The following is a 27,336-nucleotide window of genomic DNA, read 5'->3' on the forward strand; positions in this document are numbered from 1 at the left end:
GAAATTAGATGAACAAGAGTGCAGAAAGGGGCAAGAATGCAAATATACAAGGAGTAGACTTAAGACCCACCATGGTAGCATCCACCTCAAAGACCTCTCTCTTCTACAGCACTTAATGAAATGGAAGAACTTCTTAGAGGCCATCCTACACACCTGAATATGTGAAGAGCAAGGAAGGAAACAAGGACTAGAGAAGAATGTAATCACAAGCAGCAGCACAAAATTTCAACTGAAGTCAAGGTCTCTATACAGTTTTCTTATAGCACTAGTAAGACCCAATTTTAAGGGCAATACACTACAAACATGTACCTATCATATGTGTCTTCCAAATATCCTTCATGAAGATTACCAACCTCTTACATCAGTAACTTCTTACCAGTCCACTGCTGGAAGAACATCCAGAGTATTCATTCCTCTACTGATACAGTTTCAATCAAATACAAATCAAGTATAGTATGGCTAAGGAAGGTTTATAAAGCTGATAATCACTAACATAATTCAAAACATGCCATTTACACTCATTCATACACCAAGGAACCTGGCAAACCAGCATGTCTTTTGCACAGTCATGTGTAAAATTTGATCTCTGTTTTGCAAGCTAATACTACTAATATTTTCATTCACAGGTGATTCAGTGCTTAATTAACATTTATACTGACTCAAGTATTTGCAAACACAATAGAGAGTATTGATATTTCTCTGACTGAATACTGTACTAGATATCATAGTGCTGTGTTCTTACTCCCTTCCAGTCACATGTATTTTTACATTAAAAACATACCACCATCTCCCTTTTGCAAGGGGAACTCTTAGTAAGACACTGAATGATGCGGTCAATACTGCAAGTAGAGTTCCAATGTGACAAATCATTTCAATTTGCACAATTATGTCACTAGAACCAAAAACAGTTTGCTTAAAAAGGCTAGGTTCTTGAGGTACATTGTAGGATGATCCGCTGCTGGCACCTTAGTTTTGAGTCCATCCCATCCCCATCCACTAACTACAGTTTATATCAAATTTAATGAAATTTCCCTGCCTTTATAAAGAATTTATTTATTAACCAATATAGGGTTTCTTTTTAATCGAATCTCAGTGCAAACAAACACCAGTTTACACACTCAGCAACATCTACACAAGCAACTACTAAAAGCAGCTATCAAGATTATGGTAATTCTACTATATAGATTCATAGATACTAAGGTCAGAAGGGACCATTCTGATCATCTAGTCCGACCTCCTGCACAGCGCAGGCCACAGAATCTCACCCACCCACTCCTATGAAAAACCTCACCCATGTCTGAGCTATTGAAGTCCTTAAATCATGGTTCAAAGACTTCAAGGAGCAGAGAAGCCTCCCTCAAGTCAACCATGCCCCATGCTACAGAGGAAGGCGAAAAACCTCCAGGGCCTCTCCAATCTGCCCTGGAGGAAAATTCCTTCCCGACCCCAAATATGGCAATCAGCGAAACCCTGAGCATATGGGCAAGATTCACCAGCCAGATACCCAGGAAAGAATTTTCTATAGTAACTCAGATCCCATCCATCTAATATCCCATCTCAGGGGATTTGGCCTATTTACCCTGAATATTTAAAGATCAATTACCTACCAAAATCCCATTATCCCATCATACCATCTCCTCCATAAACTTATCGAGTAGAATCTTAAAGCCAGATAGATCTTTTGCCCCCACTGCTTCCCTTGGAAGGCTATTCCAAAACCTCACTCCTCTTATGGTTAAAAACCTTCGCCTGATTTCAAGTCTAAACTTCCTGGTGGCCAGTTTATACCCATTTGTTCTTGTGTCCACATTGGTGCTGAGCTGAAATAATTCCTCTCCCTCTCCTGTATTTATCCCTCTGATATATTTATAGAGAGCAATCATATCTCCCCTCAACCTTCTTTTAGTTAGGCTAAACAAGCCAAGCTCTTTAAGTCTCCTTTCATAAGACAAGTTTTCCATTCCTCGGATCATCCTAGTAGCCCTTCTCTGTACCTGCTCCAGTTTGAATTCATCCTTTTTAAACATGGGAGACCAGAACTGCACACAGTATTCTAGGTGAGGTCTCACCAGTGCCTTGTATAACGGTACTAAAACCTCCTTATCCCTACTGGAAATGCCTCTCCTGATGCATCCCAAAACCGCATTAGCTTTTTTCACAGCCATATCACATTGGCAGCTCATAGTCATCCTATGATCAACCAATACTCCAAGGTCCTTCTCCTCTTCCGTTACTTCTAATTGATGCGTCCCCAACTTATAGCTAAATTCTTGTTATTAATCCCTAAATGCATAACCTTACACTTCTCACTATTAAATTTCATCCTATTACTATTACTCCAGTTTACAAGGTAATCCAGATCCTCCTGTATAATATCCCGATCCTTCTCCGAATTGGCAATACCTCCCAGCTTTGTATCATCTGCAAACTTTATTAGCACACTCCCACTTTTTGTGCCAAGGTCAGTAATAAAAAGATTAAATAAGATTGGTCCCAAAACCGATCCCTGAGGAACTCCACTGGTAACCTCCTTCCAACCTGACAGTTTGCCTTTCAGTAGGACCCGTTGCAGTCTCCCCTTTTATATATTCCACTCTCCTCTTTTGAAACCAAACTTTCAAGGTTATAGTTATGATCACAATGCTAGCTGCCTTAGATATAGCATTACAAGAGGGAAAAGCCTTTTAACAAAGACAAAATTATTTGTCTTAGCCAGAGCCGTCGCTAGGGTACGGCGAATCGGGGCAATCGCCCGTGGGCCAAGAGGTGAGGCGGGAGGGTGGAGGCGGCAAACGAGGAGGCAAGCAGCAGATGGGCAAGGCGGAGCCCCCCCACTAGAACCTCCCCCTAACGCCTCCTGCCTACTGGTGGGCCCCAACAATCAGCACCTCTACCTCCCTCCCAGTGCCTACCACCAGCTGCAGATCAGCTGTTTTGCAGCATCAGGAGGTGCTGAGGGGGAGGGCACAGAACTCGGTGGGGAAGGGATGCAGTGGAGGCAGGGCCTGGGTGGAGCCAGTGGGGAGCACCCCCCGGCAGATAGACACCGAGTTTCTAATGTCCCGGGCCCACACCCCCATAGGGATAGCCCTGGTCTTAGCAGTAATTCACTAAAACAACAGGGGTCTCATTATTTTGTTCAAATAATGTCAACTTCTAAATGAACCACTAACAGCACAAGTTAAAAGGATTTAACATATTTTCTCTGAGAATCAGGCTATTTCCATGGCCACCATTTCACCTCATCATCCTACCTAAATATAAAATACAATTGAGACAATCATGAAACTGAATTGGCATGTTCAAAACATCATCATTCAATCACATTGTTTGTCATTATCTCCCATCCTTCATCTGTATACTGTAATACAGGAAGGAATCAGCTCTTTGGGGAAGGCCTTGTCTTAGTTCTTGCCTTCAAAGCACTTAGCATACTGTTGGTGCTATGTAAATTAGCATAATATCTAACCAGATCAGACTACAAAAAGAAAGCTATTAATACTTAGGTATAGAGGCGATCAATATATTTCTTGATATAGTAAAATACAGAGGCAATATAGTACTGCACAAATGCTGACTGAGCAACAGTAACTTTTTAAACTTCAACAGTAACATATCAGAATCAATATTATTTGATAGTCAATTAGGCAACTATCAAATCTCTCCCCTAAATTATCCTTTTTTGATAATGGGAACAGAAAGTAGAAATTATATCTTGCTTCCTTAGAACACAAGTACCTATAGCTTGTCCATTCTCACTCATTAGCAGGCAGGATTTTCTTGATTGCTTTTATAGAACTACAGAATGTAGAACAGTTCATTCTTGAGTTTATATATAATTGTTCTACCTGAATCTTTGAATAAAGGTTTGTATGTAATATAATGAAAAATAAATTGCTTAAACAAGTTTTACACATATGCTCCAAAAGGCTCTGTGTCTTAGGCCATAAGCCTATGAAAAATTTCAGCTTGGAAGGAATTTTTGGAGAGATTTGTGATAGAGAGCTCACTATCAAACTACAGCATCACTGTTAATACACCATACAACTCCTCTCTTCCCCCTCCCCCAAAAAATCTGCAGACATAAGACATTTTGCCACTGTTTTTTCCCCTATGAATTTTTTTGCTTTCTTCTCTCTTTTTTGGTGGGGGAAGGATTTAGTAGTAAGTGTTAAAACCGCCTGAATTAAGACAGCAGCAATGTTTACACTAGGAGGTAAGGGTACGATTCCCAGCTTGTGTTAGACATAATCGCACTAAGTCTCCTCAAACCAGAACACTGTGGATACATACTAACCACCACTAGCCCGAGCTGCCACTCGCCGCTGCCTATGCTACCATGGCTACTCTACTATTTTTAGCCCACTAGCTGTCCTGAAGCTAGTACAAGTATATATAATGTGAGTGGGGAATCCCCCCTGAGCGCTTAGTGTAGAAATAGTGTCTTAAAGGCCATCAGGTAGGTTAGGGCCAAAAATGGATTTTGTAAAAACTTCTTAAACACAACCCATATTTAAAATATTTTTCATTAGAACTGTTTGTTTGGATTTAAATATTCACTATGTACTATTTTAAACTTCAACACTGCACAAGTGTGCTAGTGCATAAAAACAGAAAGTGAAACTGATTACACATTTAAATTAACCAGCTTAATTTTGCTACCCAAGCTGAATTGCATACAGTAAACAAACAGCTAGTATTAGGGGGAAAGGATTAACATTTTCCAGTTTTAACAGTCCGTTTAGTAACGGGCAACAAAATTTGTTTTAAGCTTATGTCATTGTAAACTTTTTTTTTTTTAAAGGCTCGAAAATAATTTTATAAAATGGACATTAAATTTAGTCTTCACAGTGTTACAGAAAATATACAGATGCATTTTTTGAGAAGATAAAATAGTACAACACGTGCAGAGGACAATAGTCCTCACAAATGTAGTTCAAGGATTTGTTTTTTCCTTTTGTCATATAACCACAACACAAGCTTTCCCAAAAACCCTAAAAGATGGTCATCTAAGCTTTTGTTTTCCATCTCCACACATTTCCTTCCTTGAAAGACACAGCCACCATAAACATGAGCACAAGCACCTTTTAATCTTGTCTGAATAAATGTCCAAAAATAAAAAAAGTTAAGATAGTGTTTTTAAGTGTTCAAATTTCTTTCAATGTTGGGTCACACATTAAAAACAGGTTTCAGAGTAGCAGCCATGTTAGTCTGTATTCGCAAAAAGAAAAGGAGTACTTGTGGCACCTTAGAGACTAACAAATTTATTAGAGCATAAGCTTTCATGAGCTACAGCTCACTTCATCACTTCATTAAAAACATTTATTGGTTTGCTTCCCATTCTTCCTTCAGATCGATGGGACCAGGAGTGGGTTGAAATAATGTAACATCATCTTATAGACACAATCCAATATATAAACTCTCCTATAGGACACAGCTAGAAGCTTTCAATTAATAAACTATAAAGAAAACTCTTGGTGATTATCACTGTCTATTAAAAAAAAGTGTTTTAGTCATGCAATTAAAGGCTATTGTAAAGTTAAAAGTCAGTTTTTAAAAAAATACAGAACTTACAAGATCTTAAATTAAATTTGAAAAAACTTTAAATTTGATTTTTAATTTTCAGCACAAATGCTATTAGTTTACTTTTTATACTTCAGTCAGCTTGCGCATAGTGCCTCTTTTTAAAAAAAAAAAATATTCCTTTACATACCAAAAAAACACACTGAAGTCTTGGGGAGATAGGAACAATTCTTTTATTTGAGAAAGTAGTAGTGTAGGCTGCAAGACCCAGGCAATGGTCACTGCATTTAGAAGTGTCTTGTCTGCATGAAAAAAAGTGACACTGCCCATCTTAAGGAGGTAGTAACTAAATGAACCTTGGCTGGTGTTTTGTTTTGTTTGTGGGTGACATAAGCATATAAATACAATGTTTGCACGGCATGAACCAAGAATTCTCATGAGAACAGACCGATGCTGCGGATCCGATCTGCAATATATACACATGGAAGGGGCTCTATGGCAGGGGCGAGGGGCTGCTGGACCAGCAGCAGCCCTGAGCTGGGATTCTCCAGCAGCAGGAAGTTTCTATGGGGCCGGGGGAGCATGCGTCTTGAGGCTCCTCATCTGTCTCTATGTGGCAAGAGAACACAAGTAACCACCACCGCACCAATAACAGACAGAGACCAAGAGCAACAAGCGCCTTTCCTTTCGGTATCCGTGCGTCTCTCCCCCCCCCCCCCCCCCGGCTTTTCTGCTGCCCTGCCCTGCTCCCCTCCCCCGCCATCACCTCACACGTCAGGGACTGGGGAACAGGGGAGTCCGGCATCCCAAACATGTCAACAGCCCATTCCCTGCAGCCTGCTGGAGGGGGGCCGGGACGGGACGGGGGGGGGGAGAGACCAGCGTGAGCGAGGAGCAGCTTGAAAGACAGGGGAGCGTGTAACCCTCCCCTCGGCCGGTCCAGGTGGGGAGCGGGATTCGCTTAGCCCCCAACCCAATAGGAAGATTACACCCGGGGGGGGCGGGGGGGGGGCTGGTCTCTCCTCTCTCTCACACAGAGCCCGGAGGGGCAGCAGCACACGGGGCTCGACCCCTGTGGGGGGGGGGGGTTTAACCCCACGGGGAAGGGGCTCCCAGCCCCCACAGGGCCCAGCGGGAGGGGGCAGGCGCCGGAATGAGGATGCTCTCCCCTCACATACCCCTCCGGTGGGGCTGGGGAAAGAAACCTCCCGCCCCAGCAGCTGCTCCCCCTGGACCCGGGAAGGGGGGGGGTGGTGGTGGTAAGGACACAGCAGAACTCTCCCCTCCCCCACAGCTCCACTCCGGGAAAGCCAGGCTCCTCCCCCCCCCCCGGTGCGCTCCTCCACCGGGGCCACGGGCGGGGGGGGGGGGGAATAGCCCCAGCCCCACCCCCCGCCGGTCTGTGAGGGGAGGGGGCATCCGGGCCGCTTACCCTGGTCGCCGGGCTCCTGCGGCGGCTGCAGGACGCGCTCCAGCTCGGGGAAGGGCAGCTCGGGCAGGTCCAGCAGCGCCCCGTAGCGCTCCAGGAAGGAGCAGACCACGGCGAAGTTCGGCCACGAGCCGGGGCAGCACGGGCCCGGCGGGGGCGGGGGAGGCGGAGATGGAGCCGTAGGAGCCGCCGCCGCCGCCGCCATCTTGGACCTGAGGATGGAGAAGGAGACGGGGAGGGAAGAGAGGGGGGCGCTGGCGAGCCGCGCTTGGAGGACCCCGCTCCCCGGCGCCACTATCCCACAATGCAGCACGGGGCGCCGGCCAGAGCGGCCCTCCCCGACTTCTCCGCCGCCTGCCTCGTGTGACACGGGAATGAAAACAAGGCGGGGGCAGGAGGGAGGGGGGCGGGGACGGAGTCCGGGGCAGCCAATCAGATCGAGACGGAAGAGTCAGCTCCTGTTCCTCTCCGAGCGCGGGGGGGCGCGGCCTGTGCCGGGGAGCTGGCCAATAAGCGGCGGAGGGGCGTGTCCCCCCAGGGCACGGAGGCCTCGCGGCAGGGGGGGAGCGGAGGTGGGCCTGCGGCGTGAGTGTGGGGCGTTCCCAAGGGGGCGTGGCTTCCCGGGGGCGGGGCAGCCCAGGCTGGCTGAGGGGACGGTAAACACCGCCGGGAGTTGGGAACTTATCCCGCCGGGGAGGAGGGGCAAGAACAGGCCCCCGGGAGGCAGGGGCGCGTGCCCATCCCTCAGGCATGGGCAGAGGTGAACGGGCCGCCCTGGCATGGGGAGGGGTGAGTGGGAGCTTCCCTCCCGGGGGCGGGCGGTCAGACGTCCTGCGCGTGGCTTTGGAGGGCGTGGGGTAACTGGCGTGTCCCTGGGGTGGGAGTAAATTGGACTCTTCTCTTCCCCAGGGTGGGGGATAAATGGGGTTTCCTTAGAGGGGGCTGGAGGGGGGAGGGGTAAATGGGGTTTCCTTGGAGGGGAGAGGGGTAAATGGGGTTTCCTTGGAGGGGGGAGGGGTAAATGGGGTTTTCACGGGGGGGGGCGCTGAAGGGGAGGGATTTATGGGGTTTCCTTTGGGCATCAAAGGCAGCGTTTCCCCCTCAGGAGGAGCCAGCTGTCACAGAATCTGCCAGGGCCAGTGTTCCATCCTAATGACAGGTTTCAGAGTAGCAGCCGTGTTAGTCTGTATTCGCAAAAAGAAAAGCAGGACTTGTGGCACCTTAGAGACTAACACATTTATTAGAGCATAAGCTTTCGTGAGCTACAGCTCACTTCATCGGATGCACGAGAGCTTATGCTCTAATAAATGTGTTAGTCTCTAAGGTGCCACAAGTCCTGCTTTTCTTGTTCCATCCTGTTTCCAACATTCCATCCCGTCTCCTGTTACAGAGACGTCACCCTGCCCCAAAACATCTGGCTTGCTGCAGGCCTGATTCTGCCACCCTCATGCTGGGGTGTGTTCTACTCAGCTGGTGGGGCAACAAGCAGAGTCAGATATGATTATAAGGAAGGATAGTCCAGTGATTAAAATGTAGCCTTACTTATAGTCATGGCCAATTTTTAGTAAAAGTCACAGACGGGTCATGGGCAGTAAACAAAAATTCAGAGCCCCATGACCTATCCTTGACTTTTACTAAAAATATCCATGACTAAAACTTGGGGCAGGAGCTGCCTGGGACCCCTGCTGGTGGGGGGGGGCAGCATGCAGCCCAGGATCCCCACCAGTGCTGGGGGAGGGGGCAGGCAGTGGTGCACAGCCTGGGACCCCCACTGGTACTAGGGGGGCAGGGCTGGGCAGCAGCAGCATGCGGCCTGGGACACCTACTGATGCTGGGGGGGGCGGGTTGGTGGGGCTGGCAGGCTGCATACCTGCCTCTGTGCCCCTCCCCCTTTTTCCCCCAGCAGCAGCAGACTTAGTTTGGGTATGGAAGGGGGCAGGGGCATGGGATGGGGTGAGGAGGGCTCTGGGCGGTGCTTACCTGGCTGGGAGGCTCCCTGGAAGTAAAAACAGTGCTCTCGCTCAGTTCTGTTCTAGGCAGACACGTGGCCAGGCAGCTCTGCACACTGCCTCCACTGGTAAGCACCGCTCCGCAGTTCCCATTGGCCGCAGCTCCCAGCCAGTGGAAGTTGCGAAGCCAGCGCTCTGGGCGGAGGCAGTGTGCAGAGCTGCCTGGCAACGCCTCCACCTAGCAGCTGAGCAAGGAGGATGTCACCACTTCTGGGAAGCCCCCCAGGTAAGCACTGCCCGGAGCCTGCCTCACGCCATCCCATGCCCCAAACCCTCCCCCTTCCACACCCAAACTTTGATGCTCTGGGCACAGTGGCCTAAGACTGCCCCAGCAGTCGCTTGTGTGCCTGGCGCAGGGGCTGCCTGAGTTGCCCCTGAGCCAGGTGCCCAGCCGCTGCAGAAGTCACAGAGGTCATGGAATCTGTACCTTCAGTGACAAACTTGCAGCCTTAATTATAAGTATGTTCAATAGATAGTTATTGTGCATAAAGGTGGCAGAATCAGGTGTTAGTTAAACAGCAGTAGAAAAAAGAATGTATGTTCCTTCTGCTTTAGCAATCTATCACAGCTGTTTGAATGCACCTATAATGGGCAGTTGGCTGATTCCCAATAACTAGGCTTTTTTTCTGGGTGCTGACATTCAGATACACTGCTTAGGATGCAGTAAGAAGGGATGGTTTTCTCCCAGATGGCCCCATGGGGACATAGGTCCTTGATCAGTAATTCTATCACTAGAGCATTACCTAGAGCACAGGTCCAGGATTCAACTTGCTAAATACCTAATGTGTGATTGTCCTAAAATTAGTACACACCATCAAATGTCAGAGGAAGGAGACAGAAATTAGTCCCATGTATCATTCCAACAAGATATTTTAAATAAGTTTCAAGAATTAGTTTCTTGTGTTTTGTCCTCCCCATACAGGGCTTTATGGAATCTTGCCCACTGTGTTTCTATTCTGGATTCTCCCATTACCCCCACCCCACTCCATAAACTCCCAGTTCTTTGTCCTTCACTTCTTTTTACTGTTCACAGCTTTGTGCCTTCTGTCATGGTCCCCTTATGCCTGGAGCAATCTGCTCACTAGTTTACTTTCTCCTGATTAAACAATAAAGTTAAACTAATCATTTCCTAAACCAGAACTTTTTGATTCTTAAACACTAAATCTGGCTCCTCTTCTGATCCCTTTCTTTTCTATAATTTAATCCTGACCTCCCCCCATTCCCTATATAACTGTCCAATCATTGTTTTTGTTATAGACCTCCCATAACCCTGACTCTTAATGGCTGCACCATCTCTACTGTTCCCCTTTTACAGGTGTATAAAAAAGTCACCTTATCTCACCTATCTATCCACCCCTCTCTCAGCCGTCTTGAGGAAATGTTATTGTCCTCTGTTCAGAGCATACGAACTGCTCTCCTCCATAGTCAGAACTCTTTGATGGTGACTGTCTCCTTTGTTCTCATTCTCCTTGATCTCAGGCCAGGCTTGGATTTTTATGAACCCCTTTGCTCTCCTACACCATCTCAATGCACAGTTATCTCTGATTCCCTCCTGCCATACCTACCTTTCTGATCACTCTGCCTCTTGTTACTCTGCACCAAGGTCTAACTCCACTGGGAGTTAGGTGCCTAGTGTTGGATCGTATTAAAGAAGTTCTGTAGAATGAATGTGTGAATAAATATGAAATTGAATGGAATGTTATAGCTATAACTAACTGCTTACTATGATTCTTTCTGTATTCACAATAAATGTGGCATTTTGCCTTTTCCCCTTTAATAAGATCCTCCTTTTTTTTATTTTATAGGTATAAGACTAGGTGCTTTTGAAAATCCCATTTGGCATCTATCCACATATTTAGGTGCCTAAGTAACTTTAAAGATCTGGTCCCACACCTCATCTTTGGAGTTCCACTAGGTTTAATTCCTGGCCCATTGCTGTTTTCTTTCTATTTTCTTCTTGTGTGAACTTCTGTCAGACTTTAAATGTACTTGCCACTATTATGCTGATGTTACCAACTGTTCACATCCTCTGATATTTCTAATGATTCCTTCCTGTCCACTCTCTCTGCCTGTTTTGATCATGCAGAACATGTGGTTTCATTTTAACCTACTCTCTCAATGTCTCAAAGACTGTGAAAGGGCAAGAAAAGCATCCCCAAGCACAACTCCATTTCCCTCCTTGACTTGCGTCTCCTGCCATAACCTCTTATATTGCCTCCACACAGTCTGTAAACTAGGCATCATCCTTGATTTTAAGTCTCTCTCTTCCCATATTGCCTATGTTTGCAAATCTACCTAACTTAATCAGCTCCCTAACACTGCCCCTGTTATGCATGTCATGGCTGGAATCCTCATCCATTCCTCCACTACCTCTTGCCTTGGCAGTTGCAATTCATAGGAAAATAGGAATTGCTATAGAAGATCAGAAGGGGACCTGGTATCCGGTCTCTGACCTTAGACCAGGGATCTCAAACTCAAATCACCACAAGGGCCACATGAGGACTAGTTCATTGGCCCGAGGGCCGCATCACTGACACCTTTTCATATAAAGGTACAAAAGCCCCCCATGGCTCCACCCTTCCATGAGGCCTTGCCCCTGCCCCGCCTCTCCCCACCCCTTCCCTGCCCCCATTCCAACCCCTTCCCCAAAGTCCCCACCCGAACTCCGCCCCCTCCCTGCCCCCATTCCAACCCCTTCCCTAAATCCCTGCCTCTTCTCTGCCTCCTCCCCTGAGCACGCGGCTCCCCACTCCTACTCCATCCCTACTGGAAAGCGCTAAGCGCTGCCAAACAGATGTTTGGCAGCAGGAAGCGCCTGAAGGTAGGCAGAGGAGCGGGGATGCAGCACGCTGGGGGGAGGGGAGATTGGTGGCTCGCAGGAAATAACTCCAGGGGGGTAGGAGAGGCGTGCGGGGAGCTTGGTGGGCGGGCCGCAGGATATAACCCCATGGGCTGCATGTTTGAGTCCCCTGCCTTAGACAGTACCTCATGTTCCAAAAGAACATACATGGCAACCTATGGTGGACAGTTAAGGGATAGTTCCCAGAATAATGGAGACATATTCCTTCTAAATATAATTGTTTTTAAATGCAACTTTTAGATGCAACTTTAGATGTCCTCATGAATTGTATTAAACTGTTTACCTCAATGATATCTTGTGGCAATAAGTTCCATAGAGTAATTATTCCCAATATATACATATTTCCTTTAACTAGTTTTAAGTTTTGTCTTTCAAATTCAGTAAATGCCTTCTTATTCTTATGTTATTGGAAAGGCAAATAGGAGCTCCTGATGTACGTTCTGTATCCCATTCACATCATGTTCTGGCGCTCAGTTATACAGAGCCAGTTATTTCAACCTCTCTTCCTATGGAAAGTTTTTCATACCCCAGTCATGTGTTACCTATCTAAAGAGAACTATAGCTCCATTCTGTATAATCTCAAGCTATTGCAACTCCATAATACTTGTTTCTTAGTAAACTGTCACAAATATTTCATGCAGAAACTCTCCTGTTCAGAGCTAACTTCTAGATGGTCTGCTCTGTTGCTTTTATTCTTTGGTCTGAGTCGGTGAACAGAGGTGAGTGACTGATATCTTTTTGTCTTGAGACTTGCCCTTATTCTTCCTTTCTTCTTCTGTTGCTGCCTCACTTCACATACCTCTCAGAAATGAAGATTTGAGTCTCCACATGAAAGGAAGGAGACTCAAATCTTCATGGCATTGATTGCAGACATGTACTGAGAGAACACAGATCTGGTAGAGCTGTCGTGTTATGCAAGGGACATCCCCTGCGCACAAGAGTATCAAGCACTTTGTCCTTAGCTTTGGAAGGAGGCAAAAAAAAAATTGTCCTATTATCATGCTATAAGCATAAATGCTGAGGCAGTTTAAAGCCTTTGCCGAGTCTCAAGTAGTAGTGCTGTTTGCTCTTGATGTGACATTTGAGGCAGCAAACTCAAATTCATTCTTGGCAGTCAAAGAAGAGTATCTACTGTCTGTCTCGTATCATAGTTTGCCTTGGTGTATGTAAGGGGGGAGAGGGGTTGTATTGCAAGGTTACTGTAATGTTATTTGAGCCTTTGTGCAAATGTTAGCAGGTTTTTCCTTAAGATTTTCCAAGAGGACTGAAAATCTGTTAATCCAGAGATTGCTCTTTTGTGAGGACTCTCTCATTAATTAGCAACACCAGGCTTCCTGTAGTGGATTTTGCTGTTGAATTTGAATAATTTAACACAACTTCAGGATGGGGAAATGTTTCTCTGGGTGGAAATCTGGATAGACTGGAGAAGAGAATGTAGTTTTTAAGCAGGTGGTTGAATTCCATACATTTAATTAATGGGCCTTTTAACTATTCACTTTATAAAGAGAGTCCACTCTTCAGATTAGTTGAAACAGAATGAACAGAGTTCTCTTCAGTGCAGAGATAGCATTTCAATAGAAAACTGGTTGTTTTCAGCCCACCCCACTCACAAACTGGAGGACAGAAAGACAAATCTCTAGGATGGTGGTCTAATGTCTATCAAGCCGATCTAAAGCATTTCTGTTTACCTGCCACCCTATCATCTGTGTTATGAGCAGAGGTCTAGTGGAAGATTCATATCAGAGATTCATCTCTGGTGCTGTAAAGACAGTGTGGCTTCTCCCCCTAACCCCCCCCCCGACTGCCCTTCCTGGTTTTGTGGGAAAGGGAGCATTTTGTTCCTTTCTAGTGTCTTCCATTGTGCCTGATCACTGCCTATATCAGACTGTGATGGGTGCATTAGAAATGCCTAAAGTAGACTGACAAAGGAATGGTGTAATAGCTTTCGGCCATCCCTTCTCTGCACAGTGACCCCACACACAAGTGGGAAAAAGCAAGGATGGAAGAAACAATCCAGTACGCAAACGTTCTTGGAAGTGAATTCTTTGTATAGCATACAGCTATCTTTCCTTGTTCTACTGAATACATTTGAACCTTGATTCAAAGCTAACAAGGCAAGTATCTTGCATTTTATCCTCCTCCTCCAGCCCATCTTAGGCACCATAACCATCTATCTAAGTGTTGATATTACCATAGTATCGGAGCATCACCCAAGAATTTATGGCTTTATCTTTGCAAAACCCCAGTGAGATGGAGTAGTAGTATCATTCCTGTTTTAGGGATGGGGACCTGAGACACCAAGAGGTTAAATGTCTTGCCCGAGGTCCCACATGAAGCCATTGCCAGAGTTGAGAACTGAACACATCTCCTGAGCCCCAATCCAGTGCTTTAACCACAAGACTATCCTTCCTTCCTTCCTCAGTACCCATTGTGAGTAACATCTGTATTTACTTACATTCCAAGCTCCTCAGGGCATGAACACTTATTTTTCTGATAAGCGCCATACATGTTATGGTGCCATGTAGATAATGTTGTTTATTTCAGACCTTTTCAATTTGACGATGTCGTCTCCTGAAATCGCTTCCCTTTCATGGGGTCAGATGATGGTGAAAGGTTGTTCTTCAACTTATAAGGATTGCAAAGTGTGGCCAGGTGGGAGCCGAACCTGGGATTGGAGAGAAACGGGGACAAATGTAAGTACATTGCATCCAGAACTGGACACAATACTCCAGTTGAGGCCTAATCAGTGTGGAGTAGAGCATGGAGAATTACTTCTCATATCTTGCTTACAACACTCCTGCTAATACATCCCAGAATGATGTTTGTTTTTTTACAACAGTGTTACACTGTTGACTCATATTTAGCTTGTGCTCCACTATGACTCCCAGATCCCTTTCTGCAGTACTCCTTCCTAGGCAGTCATTTCCCATTTTGTATGTGTACAACTGATTGTTCCTAATTGGAGGACTTTGTATTTGTCCTTATTGAATGTAATCCTGTTTACTTCAGACCATTTCTCCAGTTTGTCCAGATCATTTTGAATTTTAATCCTATCCTCCAAAGCACTTGCAACCCCTTCCAGCTTGGTATCATCCGCAAACTTTATAATTGTACTCTCTCTATGCCATTATCTAAATCATTGATGAAGATATTGAACAGAACTGGACCCAGAACTGATCCCTACTGGTCCATACTCGATAAGCCCTTCCAGCTTGAGTGAACCTCTGGGAACAATTTTCCAACCACGTATACACCCACCTTATAGTAGCTCCGTGTAGGTTATATTTCCCTAGTTTGTTTATGAGAAGGTCATGCAGGACCATATCAAAAGCCTTACTAAAGTCAAGATTTACCACATTTACTGCTTCCCTCCTATCTACAAAGCTTTCTTTGACAGGGTAACAAGCCATTAGGTTGGTTTGACAAATCTGTGCTGTTACTTATCACCTTATTATCTTCTAGGTATTTGCAAATTGATTGCTGTTTGAAAACCATACAGTTAAAGCAGTACAACCCCTCTAATGTGGATGCAGTTATATCAATATGACAGTGCTTATACTGGTATAGCTCTTCTGGTATGGGAAGGGAAATAAGTTATACCAGGATAAAGCATCTTTATCAGGGATGGGCAAACTTTTGGCCCAAAGGCCACATCTGGGAGGGGAAATTGCATGCAGGGCCATGAATGTAGGGCTGGGGCGGGGGTTGGAGTGCGGGAGGGGGTGCGATGTGTTGGACAGGGTGCAGTGTGCAGGAAGGGGCTCAGGGCAAGGGATTGGGGCACAGGAGGGGTGTACAAGGGGGCTCAGGGCAGGGGGTTGGGGTGCAGGAGGGAGTGCGGGAGGGGGCTCAGGGCAGGGGGTTGTGGTGTGTCAGGGGTCTCAGGGCAGGGGGTTGTGGTGCAGGATGGGGCTCAGGGCAGGGGGTGGAGTGCAGGAGGGGTTTGGGGTGCGGGCTTCAGCCCAGCGCCGCTTACCTGGAGTGGCTCCGGGGTGGCAGCGGTGCACACTGGGGCCAGGGTAGGCTCCCTGCCTGCTCTGGCCCTGCGCTGCTCCCGGAAGCAGCCGGCACCAGGTCCCTGCGGCCCCTGGGGGCAGAGGGCTCCACATGCTGCCCTTGCCTGCAGATACCTCCCCCAAAGCCCCCTTTGGCCGCAGTTTCCCGTTCCCGGCCAATAGAAGCTGTGGGGGGCGGTGCCTGCAGGGAAAGGCAACATATGGAGTCCTCTGCTACCCCTCCCCCATGGGCCGCAGGAATGTGGAGGTTGACAATCCTGCAGGCCAGATCCAAAGCCCTTCCGGGCCGGATCCGGCCCGTGGGCCATAGTTTTCCCACCCCGATCTTTATGCGAATATAACTGTTCTCAAAGCAGAGGTTGTACTGGTATAACTATATCAGCAAAAAACCCTACACATCCCTAACCGAAAGTTAAATGGGTACAAAAGTTATAAGTAGACCAGGACTAATGCTCTTGATCCTGAACCTACAACTTTATCTTGTGTGGGTACACACACAACCCCACTGAAGACAATTGGCCTGGTGCAAACCTAGTTGCAGGCCTGGAGCCCTTGTTTAGGAGCTCAGTATAGAATCTTTAGAGAGAAATTTCTTCCAGCACTGAGTATTAGTTTGATATTTACAGTATATAGCACCCTTTGTGTAGTGATCTTACGTGACTGGCAAAGGGGGAAAATGTGGATTAGTAAGCCCCCCCTTCCTTTTTTTAATTGTGCTACTTTATTATGTAGAAGAAGGGCCTGAAGGTGAGGGGTCAGTTTTGTTTTTTCTTTTTACATTAGAAATTCAGATCTTATCTACCCTGTTTTTTCCTTTAAGAATCTCTGGATGACTGGAGAACTAGGAGCTTTATAATAGCAGAAAAGTCATGCAAATGAAACCTGATTAATTGAACAGGAAGTGATTTTTAGTTAGACTGTTTCAAACTTGTGTTTTGGTAACACCTACAATATGCTTGGGAGGAATATGCTCTTTATAAAGATTCAAACCAGCACCCTTCAGCTGAAGGCTGAGAAAGCTTTAAGTACATAGCAGCCTCATCTGAGGACTCCCCCAGCTAAAGCAGGGAAAATAAGATGTAACATTCCTGAAATCTATAAGGTTAAAAAAATATACAAGAAAAAACAGACCACCTTTATTCATTATCAAGAAGCAAAAACACACCCATATTTTTCCCTTTGCAGGTCACTTTTAAAGCTCTGTACTTAAGTATTATTTTCCTCTTGCAGATAGGAAAGCAAGCAAAGAGCAATTATGTGACTTGGCTAAGATCATACAGCAAGTAGCAAAAAAAGGAAGTAGAACTAAGGTTTTTCAGCTCCAAAACTGCTAGGAAAAGGTTCTCTTTATTTGACTAGTAGACTGGGAACGTTTGTGTGATAATCACAACACTTGCCTCATGACCCAGACAAGGATGTGCTTCCTCTGGGGATGTTTCCGTGGGTGGGGCTGAAGCCTATGCAACAGGTGATAGCATGAGGGGCCCCCTGAGTGACCTGGGCTCCTTAGAAATAAATTGTTTCCTTTGCTGCTGTGCTGACAAATTGATGCCTTGTAGGTAATTCTCCTCTCCTTGGGAAAACTGCATAACTGGCTCTGCAGGGCTCTGTAGCTTTAAGGATTAACAGTCCCTGTGACCTTAACCCTGGGGGATAAAAGGCAGCCTCCCTGGCTGACTGCACTTCTGTGCCAGCTGCTTATGGGGAAAAAGGAACAGGATTCCTGAGAGGTAGAGTGGAGAACGGAGAACAACAGACAAAGAAATTCTACTGCAGTTTCTCTCTCCCCTAGCCCCCAAATCAGCAGAATTGACTGGGATAATGTATTTGCGCCCATGTTAGATCTCCCTCCCCATGAAGCTTGTTTGTTAAGAAACAGACAGCACTCCCCTCAGAGAATCTTTGTGTAAACAAAAGAATTTTTTTTTTTATCCATGGCTTTAACGTCTCCAAAGTGTTGCTCACAGGCAATGAACCCTCACCAGCTATCTAATTATTGTAATTACATTAAACCATATCTTTTCCTTTTGTTTAGGTCTAAATGACTATCGTTAAAGTACACAAAGGTTTCTAGCATACCTCAAAGGCCCATAAGGAATTTTCTCTTTCATAAACACACTTTTTAAAAATGGTTAAATCCACCCAGGTGAGTAGTGTAGGAGAGGGCATTCAAACCTACATAGGCTAAAGGGGTGGGATACTTTCTATTTCCCCTGCAGGGGCTAGAGCAGCCTAGTGTTTATGCCATGTTCCTAGCCTGAGGAACTAAAGATGAGACCCAGATGTCACATGGCATTGCAGAATGGGGATGATAATATTGCTGTAACATGGTGGCTTCCTTCACTTGGAACTTAAAGAGCTGGTGAAAAGTTGCCTTCAGCTTGGAAAGACTCCTGCTTAAAAAATAAATCTGACAACTGACAATAACAGCACACAGTGGTTAAAGAACAGGGGAGACATGCAATGAAAAGAATTGGTCCTCTGTAATACCAAAGATTGGAGAAGGAAGAAACGTAGATCCCCAAACCATCAGCGTATCCGCCAGATGGCGGAGTTGGGAAACTGGTGAAACACCAAGAACAATGTTATTAAATTGTAGGCTCATGCTTTGGCCTTAGTTTCTACAGTGAATGGGATATTTTCTGGGAGGGAAGGAATGGTTGCAAGTTAGCAGGTTGTCTGATTACATTTATGTGCCTTTGATAGTGGACTTCCAGAAGAATTGTTCAAAGATCTGCTACAGCGCTACCTATTTTGTAAGGAAAGAAAAACATGGTCAGTCACTCGGTCACATTCTTAAAGAATATTTTAAACTCTTTAAAGACTTGAATAGATTAATGGTAACAATTTTCACATTGAAAAGAGCCCATACTATAGCCAAATACAAGGCATAGTTCTTCTGTTTGTGTTTACAGTACATTTACTGCTAATCTTGTAAGACAGAAGCAGCAGGAAAGTTAATGGAGGAAAAACAGTGGAAACTGTTGCAAAAGCATGGGAGGTTTTGGTCTGTATTTTTTGTTTGTTTTTTTGTTATTACAGGGAATGAGTATATCAGGGGAAAATTCACATTTTTTAATTGTCAAAATCTTCCATAAATATTTTAAGGAGATTAATATCTTTCATGAAAATAATTGTTTGGATTTAACCATTTCTCTACTAAACATTGCAGCATTAGGATAGTACAGGAGAACTAAAAAATGAAACAGACTATAAACTGAAGTACAATTAACTGATATAACTATCCCTACTGAATGAAATTCACAAAATCTACAATATAAACAAGTAGAAAGTTGCATTTAACATTTTCAGTTTTAATAATCTGGGCTTTTTTTTTTTTTTTTTAAAGGTGGGGGTAAACTTTACTCTATCACAGCTGTGTAATCCTATTGACTTTAATAAGGTTTTGTTGAGTTTAACATTAAACTTTTGCTGTTGTTTTAATCTGATAGTATTAATTTAATTTTTTAATATGTTAGATGTTAGTTGCCAAACTGAAATACTATATAAATGTGTAGAGGGGCTACACATCCTCTCAATTTATAGGTGTCTATATAGTATGTTAGCATTTCAATCATATGATCAATTGATGACAATCCTCTTTCACTGGTATATTTAAACTACCTAGAGTATCCTCCTTTTGCAGTGTTGTTGTAGCCATGTTGGTCCCAGGATATTAGAGAAACAAGGTGGGTGAAAATACCTTTTATTGCACCAACTTCTCTTGGTGAAAGAGACAAGCTATCAAGCTTACACTAAGCTCTTCTTCAGGTCTGGGAAAGTACTCAGTGGCCTGATCTACATTACAAAGTTAGGTTGAGGAAAGGTGTCTTATGTCAACCTAATTGTGCATGTCTATACTTAAATTTGTCTCCCACCGCTGATAACACCCCTGATGGCAACACATTAACACTACCTCCCTGAGTGTTGTTGTGTCATGGTCGTTGTACTAAGATCGCTGACACAGAAGTGTAGACGTTTCAGTACCTATGTTGACCCTAACAGTCCTCCAGCGGCTGTTCCACAATGCTCAACAATGACTGCTCTGGTCACAATTGTGAACTCCATTGCCCAGCAGTCATGGAGACTGGAAGCCCTTCGCTCACCCCTTAAAATCCTGTGAATTTTTGAAGTGCTTTTTCCTGATTGTCCAGCTTGACGGGCCCACATAGCAGCTCTCTCTTGTTGTGTGGAAGTGCCCAGCTGATCGTACTGGCTACATAATCTAGACACACTGAATACTGTTGGCATTCCAGAAGGCCAGGGAGGCCAACACTTGATCTGGTGCCAAGCCACAGACTTGCCAGTTTTACAAAGAGCTGCATGCCATATTTGGTGAAGAGCCCACTAGCACCCCGCAGACCACCCTGGTACCTCAGAGGAGCTGCTGCAAACAGCGAGGAGGAGAATGGGGGACATGCAACCAGGAAAGGATCGAACTATGCCACGAGTCAGGATCAGTTTGAGACTCCACTGCAGTCCAGTCAGTCGAGCACAAGTAAGCAGGGGAAGGAACCTTGGGTTAGTGTGTAAATGATTTCCCATTACAATATTGTATTGATGACACCTCCAACTTAACAGGACACGGCTTTTCACTACTTTACTTATACTAGGAGAGGTAGCTGTACAACAAAGAGAAGTAGAGTATCTGCTTCTCATACCCTTGTACTTAGGTGGGAGGGGGACCGCTATATAGAACAGTTTGTTTATGTACCAAGAAATGGCCCTAGCACCCTCCTGAGAGAGCTTGATGTAACTTTTGTGGAGGTATTCTGCAATCCTTTCCTGAAGGTTTCTAGGGATGGTAGCCTCATTTCTTCTTCCACAGTAGGACGCTTTCCCATGCCAGTTGACAATAAAACTTCAGTAGGCACCATTGCAGTAAACAGGCTAGCAGCACAAGGTACCAGGTGGCTTCAGGACGCCAGCAACAGCTGTGCACTCTGCCTTTGTTACCCTCAGGAGTGAGATATTGACTAAAATCACCACAGCCTGTAGAAACAGAGCCAATATTCAGTGTCATTGCCCTATACTCAGTTCCATGGAACCAAGGAATTCCCTCCTCATTTTCCTTGCCCCTGCCATGCCATACTTACTGTGGCTGGGGCCATGCACAATCATTCCAAGGCAGAAGTAGCAATGAGCATGTCTTGTGTAAAACTTTAGGAGAGCAAGGGAAGGGAGTTATAAATCTGAACTTTTGTTTTCTGTTGCGATTATGTGACAGTGGCACCTCTGTGTGTGTTATCTGTACTGCTGGTGTTGCCCTTGTGGGTTTCCCTTCCACAACTGCAGCATGCCTAAGCCAGATAAGGAGGAGAAAAAAAGGAGGACTCAGGCTGCCAGATCCTGCAGGCCGGAGCTATATCAGATTATAAGCAGAGGGCCTGGGGGAAGGGGGTGTGAATATTTCAGACTATATGGAAAAGGAAAGAGCAGACAGGAGAGAGGCTCTGGAGTCCTGGCAGAAAAAGGAGAGGGAGATGCACCAGGACATAATGGGGCTTCTCTGGCAGAAAACACAGATGCTGCAGACTCTTGGGAACCTACAAGTTCAACAGTCAGGGGCTTGCTTCCCATTGCAGTCCAAAGAGAACTCTATTATAGCACCTGACATGTTTCCATTACTCAGTGAAATTGTATTGTTTGGAGTAATTCATTATTAGTTCCCAACATATGCTGCAGAGTGCCTAGTAGGATTAAAAGCACCCATTTACTTGTTTTTGTATAGTGTGACAAAACTCATAGGCTTAGTGACAAAAATAATCAAATGTACAGCAAGCACCACAACATTAAATAGGTGCATTGACAGTGTTATATTCATACATATACACCAGGCACCACACAATTCCTCCCAAAACTATAGGGCCAGGTAGAGCACAGTACACCACAACACGTTACTGAGGCTTACTGTGAAAGGGCTCCTTCAAAGCCTCCCTGAGCCACGTATCTCCATGTTGAGCTCTTCTAATAACCTTTGTGTCTGGCTGTTCAAACTCAGCAGACAGCTACTCCACCTCTGTCTTCGCCAATTTTTCTCCCTTTGCTTCACAGATATTATGCAGGACACAGGAAGCAGCTATAACCATTGGGCTGTTTTTCTCACTGAGATCCAATCTTGTGAGTAAATAATGCCAGCCTCTTTTCAATCTACCAGAAGCACATTCAACTCCCATTCTGCACCTGCTGAGCTGGTAGTTCCTTGGAGCTGTCAAGGTGGCTGGTTTATGGCATCATGAGCCAGGGGCACTAGGTCTTCCAGGATCACTGTTGGCATATCAACATTGCTAATGGTAATCTGGCAGTTGGGAAAGAAAGACACTGCTTGTAGCTTTCTGAACAGTCCTGTGTTCTTAAAGATGTGAGCCTCATGCACCTTCCCTGAACAGCCAACACTGATGTCAATGAAGTGTTCCTGATGATTCACCAGTGCTTGCATAACCATAGAAAAATAGCCATTTCTGTTGATGTACACTGTGGCAAGGTATTCTGGTGCCAAAATAGGGATGTGTGTGCCATCTATCACTCTACCACACTTGGGGAGCCCAGCTGCTGCAAATCCATCCTCTGTGTCCTGCACATTGCCAAGAGTCACAGTCCTGCATGGCCAGGGACTGTTAATGGCTCTGCACACTTGCATGACAATGGCCTCTGCAGTGGATTTTCCAATTCCAAAATTATTTTTCCACTGATCAGTAGCAATCTGGCATTGCATGTCTCCACAATACAACAGTGTCTCGCTTCTCCATTGTTAGTACAGCCCTCATTCTGGTGTGCCTGTGCCGGAGGGCAGGAGAGAGCTTGACACACAGATCCAGGAATGTGACCTTGCAAATCCGAAAGTTCTGCAGCCATTGCTCGTCATCCCAAGTCTGCATTACACTGTGATCCCACCAGTTGGTGCATGTTCCTCAGGCCCAGAAGCAGGGCTCCATCATCTGTAGCTGCTCTGTGAATGCCAGCAACTACCCTGAATTGGTTCTGTGTTTGACAGCAATTTGTCCTCCAGGAAATTATGTTCCCTGCTGATTTAGTCCTCCTTGCAGCTCTGCAAATACCAGAGAATGATGCATCCAATGCTTGCAACGCTCATGACAGTAATGCAGAGCTGTGCAGGCTTCATGCTTCTGTCAGAGATGGTGGACAGCAAGGGTAGTGCGGGTTCATGGGATTTTTTTTTTAAAAGGTGCAAAAATTATGGGACATAGATGACATTATGGGATGAAGAAAGTTGCATGCTGGGACACTGACCCCTCCTGGCTCCCAGTCACCCCTGCATCACTAGTTTTTGCCCCACCACATATTGTCAAAACTTCCCAAAAGACAGTGTGCTAGATGATGGTTAGTTGCACACTGGGATACCTACCCCGGTGCACTGCACTGTGTTTCAACACAAGGACTCCTGGTGAGTACACACAGTGCCAACGCAAGAAGCCAAGCATGCATGTGCACAAACGATATACTAACTCTGGTGGCTTTAGGCTGATGTAACGTGGTAGCAAAAATTTGTAGTGTAGACATGGCCAGAGTCACATCTAAATACAAGGTGGAAAAGATTAAAACATGAGGTGGTAACATATTGCAAGAGACCACTCAAGGTGAAATGGTTGTTAAGATCTCTGCAGTCATGGGAGAAAGGAGGATTAGTCGGTTACAGATTGTTGTAATGAGCCATAAATCCAGTGTTTTTGAGTCCATGGCTTATAGCATTTAGCAAAGTTATGAATTTAAGCCCCAAGGCTCATTTTTTGACGGCATTGTGAACCTTTGAGGTTTCCTTTGAGGACAAGGTCTGAGAGATCAGATATGGAGTGATCATTTTATGAAAAGCACTTGCCTATGGGTGGTAGGGTGGTTTTTTTTAATTTTTCTGTGAGAGTTCATTCAGGAGCATAACAATTGTTTTGTTTCACCCACATAGTTGTTACTGGAGCATTTGATGCACTGGATGAGGTACACCACATGATGTGATAGGTATGTGTAGGACCTTGAATCTTGAAAGATGTTTTTGTGGGGGATATTGATCATTGTATCAGTGGAGCTGTGTCTTCCAGTTTTGAATCTGTTATGGTAGGGTCTGGTGCTGCTTTGAGTTGGTGTGTACTGATCTATGGAGCTTGCTTCTGCTGTTGAGTTTCGCAAGGTTGGGAGGTTGTTTAAAAGCCAGAAGATGGTGTTCAGGAAAGATTTCAGGATGTGATTCCCATCAAGTATGGGTTGTAATTGTTTGGTAGGCTGTATGGGTTCCAGTGTGGGGTGGTAGGAGACAACCAAAGGTGTGCAGGTGGGAGGGGAGCTTCTGTATTGAAGTAGCTTCTCTCAGGTAGTTTGTGTGGCCCATTCCATGATACAATCTACTTCTCTGGGGGAGTATCCTTGTTTAATGAAGGCAGTTTTAACTGTGTTAAGGTGTGTATCCCAGACTTTATCTGCAGCTTGGCACTGAGATAATACGGAATGTGCTCAGAAGAGAAACAGATTTCTTGGTGTGTTTGAGGTGATTAGTGGATATGTGAAGGTAAGCGTGGCGATCTGTGGGTTTTGTGTATAATTGTTTTTAGGATTCCCTTGTTGAAGCTGATTATGGTGTCCAGGATTGTTGATGCTGGTGTGGGAGTGTTCAAGAGATAGAATCATGGTGGTTGTTATTGAAGTTGTGGTGGAAATCTATGGGGAGTTTAGGTAGTCTTTCCAGAGGACGAAAATATCATTGATGGCTCTTGGGTACATCAACTGTTTTGGGGTACAATTTTCAAGAAATTATTCCTCAAGGTGGCCCATGAAAAGGTTGGCATACTGGGGAGTCATCCTAGTACCCATGGCTGGTGCCATGGTTTGGACAAAGTGTTTGTTGTTGAATGTAAAATTATTATGGGCGAGAATGAAATGGGTGTTTAGTGACGTTTGAGGTGGCTATCTGGAGTGTTGTCCATTGTCTTGTAGATATTTGAAGCAGACAGTGAGGCATGTTGGTGTATAGGGAGGTGAAATGTCTGATGGCAAGGATGGTGTTCTGAGGGAGGTTGTTACTGGAGGAAATCAGTTGTGTCCTGGAGGAAATTGGCCCTTTGTGGGGGGTGTGGTTTGAGGATTGGTTCTGAGAGTTCCACTATTCCTTCAGTAAGAGTACCTTGACCAGATATGATGGATCTACCAGGGTTCCCTTGTTTGTGTATCTTGTTTGAGTATCCTTTGACGGCTAGTGTAACATGAAATGGGTGTTGGGAAGAAAGGGATGTCAATTAGTTTTTGTAAGGTTGCTATGCTTTGTCTTATAGCCTGGGATACTGCCACTTGAAAATATTGAGATGAAGCGTTGCTGTTTGATGCTCTCAGCATGCAAACTTAGCACTTTTTTTTCTTCAAACTTAGCATTCTCCAGGTGTGCAGCCAGCTGATCTTGAAGAAGTTGTCAAGAAGGGAGTTAAAACTTTAGTGATCGGTCGTGGCATGAACGAGGCCTTGCAGGTAGGTTTTTGATCTGACAACCACACCTTGGAACTACTGATTTTTTTTCCTCTTTAGGCAGAGATCATTTTTAAACCTTCACAGAGAACAGTCTAGTTCATCTTCAGCCCCATAATCTGAACCTGTTTTTTTATAAAGCCCAGAAACACTTATGAAAAAAGTTGTAAAAATGGAGAATCAGCATTTTGGGGGTAGAGACATTTGCTGAAAGTAACCTCATTTGATACCGTTACATTGGCAGCCCAGTGTCAAAGTGGGTTTACAACCTGCAGGAATAGCAGCATCAATGAAAATCTTTAAACAATGTGTTAATTTTTAAACCCTTAAAACTGATTTGTAAACCAGCTCCCTAGCCTGTTGTAATAATGTCTGTCATTGATTACCCTTGCTAGTAATGGTATTGCCAAAGTGTCACTTCAGCAGATGATCTGTATCAGCAGAAAGCTCAAGAAATGTTGATCTTCAGGGAGGCTTCATTCACCATGAGAAGCAGTCCACTAGCTTTTTGAACTTGGTTGGCTGAGCGAAATGGGCAGAGACATCCTTGTAGCGCTTTCCACACTTGGGAAGTTCTACATTCTGTTACACACATTAATTCACAGTCACTTCCCACCACTATCTCCTGAATTTTCTCCTAATAGTACAGTTCAAAATTGTATTTAGGAACACAGTGGAGAAGAAGGAATACAAGATGGATATACTTTAGCTATTATTAGACAGTGAAATAAAATTCTCTTTCTCTCCATTATAACAAATTCAAAGTTTATTCCCAGCATATTACCAATTTGGTTATTACCACAAGTTTATTTTACTACCTTTGAAACTAGATTTAATTAAGCATTTTTATGAACAAGAGCAACCAGTACTTGTTTTTTATTAGGAGGTATTGTTTGCAAGGAAAAGAATCTAGCATTTGTTCTTACCTTTTCCTTTCCTCTTCCTCAGGTACCAGCATCTACAGTGGACTATCTCAAGAAAAATGGGATTGATGTGCTAGTCCTGCAGACAGAGAAGGCTGTGAAGGCGTACAATGCACTGGTTGCTCAAGGTGAAAAAGTGGGAGGTGTCTTTCATTCAACGTGCTAATGAATTAAACAATACAGCCCTCTTCCCCCTTAGCCAAAAAGTCTTGTGCCTTTTGACTGAAGAAATCATAGTAGTCAGTATTGTGGATTTATATGGAATTTAAATTAATCTGATTGCTCACAAATGTTCTTCCACGGTGCTGGATATGGTAGACTATTTAATCATGATTCCCTACACTTGTGATTTTGACCTAATCCTCTAGGTCTGAAGGTGTAATTCATCCTCTGACCATTAATGTTTGGCCCAGCTGCTGAAGTAAAATATTCACTTAAAAAACCTGTTAGGAAATTATCTGAGACTTCACTTCTTTTATGATTTGCAATAGCTATTGGATGATTACATTTGGTCACTACTAGCATGTGCCAGTTTTGAAAGCTCCCAGCACATTTTTAAGAGCTGTATAAAAATGGTGAAAAACTCTGCCTCCCATTGCCAATCCCTTGAGCCGTCCAAACTTTTAGCAGTGCATGCAGAGTGAAATGATGGTGGATTTGCTTCTTTGGGATGAATATTTTTTCATAACTTAAGATTTGTAAATTTTACATTACATGAAATCAAGTCACTGGGAGCAAATGAAAAGATAGCCTTAATAGTGAGAAAGTGAGCCCTATATTGCGATATGTACATCTCAATAAGGAAAAAAAACTAACGTATGGTATGAACAGTGGGATTACTTCAAATCCTGGCTTTATAGTTAATGAAAATGAAAGCTACTGGGCAGCATATTAGACAAGCTGATCATTGCTAACTAGCTGGGGAATGGCGGTTGGAATATTTAGATCAGGTGCTGACTATCACTTGAACATTAAACACATGCGTAGATTTTTAATAAAAGCTGCAGATTTTAAACCTAATGGTGCCTGTCTTTTTCACTTTTATCTTGTGCTGGACTTACTGTAGCATATGTCCAATTATAAATTATCTGTAAGTGTCATAAATATAAAG

General features: G+C 44.6%; 2 protein-coding genes across 8 annotated transcripts in view; one reads left to right on the top strand and one right to left on the bottom strand.

The window, feature by feature from the left end:
* The window catches only part of RSF1 (remodeling and spacing factor 1), a 122,057-nt gene extending 114,648 nt beyond the window's left edge, over positions 1-7,409 (bottom strand). For all 3 annotated transcript variants that reach the window (XM_038390771.2, XM_038390752.2, XM_038390742.2), the window contains exon 1: positions 6,956-7,409. In XM_038390771.2, the coding sequence (XP_038246699.1) occupies positions 6,956-7,157 (202 nt within the window). In that variant the 5' untranslated portion in view covers positions 7,158-7,409. The remainder of the gene's footprint in view (positions 1-6,955) is intronic.
* AAMDC (adipogenesis associated Mth938 domain containing) lies at positions 7,389-27,245 on the top strand. 5 transcript variants are annotated; one of them, XM_043504077.1, is made up of 4 exons: positions 7,389-7,524; positions 14,366-14,514; positions 25,210-25,305; positions 26,251-27,245. In XM_043504077.1, the coding sequence occupies exons 2-4, from the start codon at positions 14,383-14,385 to the stop codon at positions 26,389-26,391; spliced, it is 369 nt and encodes a 122-aa protein (XP_043360012.1). In that variant the 5' UTR covers positions 7,389-7,524; positions 14,366-14,382; the 3' UTR covers positions 26,392-27,245. The 5 variants fall into 5 exon arrangements, with proteins under 5 accessions (XP_043360012.1, XP_043360011.1, XP_038242088.1 ...); XM_043504076.1 differs by lacking the exon at positions 7,389-7,524 and adding an exon at positions 7,564-7,631 and having other exon boundaries at positions 14,363-14,514; XM_038386160.2 differs by lacking the exon at positions 7,389-7,524 and adding an exon at positions 7,603-7,741.
* The last annotated feature ends 91 nt before the right edge of the window (positions 27,246-27,336 follow it).

This window comes from Dermochelys coriacea, chromosome 1, assembly GCF_009764565.3.
Source record: "Dermochelys coriacea isolate rDerCor1 chromosome 1, rDerCor1.pri.v4, whole genome shotgun sequence".
Classification (NCBI taxonomy): Eukaryota; Metazoa; Chordata; order Testudines; family Dermochelyidae; genus Dermochelys; species Dermochelys coriacea.

Excerpts from the sequence above, each read along its gene's own strand:
- AAMDC (XM_038386160.2), top strand. Across the intron at positions 14,515-25,209 it reads GGAGAGAAACGGGGACAAAT|CATTCTCCAGGTGTGCAGCC; the intron begins GTAAGTACATTG and ends CTTCAAACTTAG. Across the intron at positions 25,306-26,250 it reads GCATGAACGAGGCCTTGCAG|GTACCAGCATCTACAGTGGA; the intron begins GTAGGTTTTTGA and ends CCTCTTCCTCAG.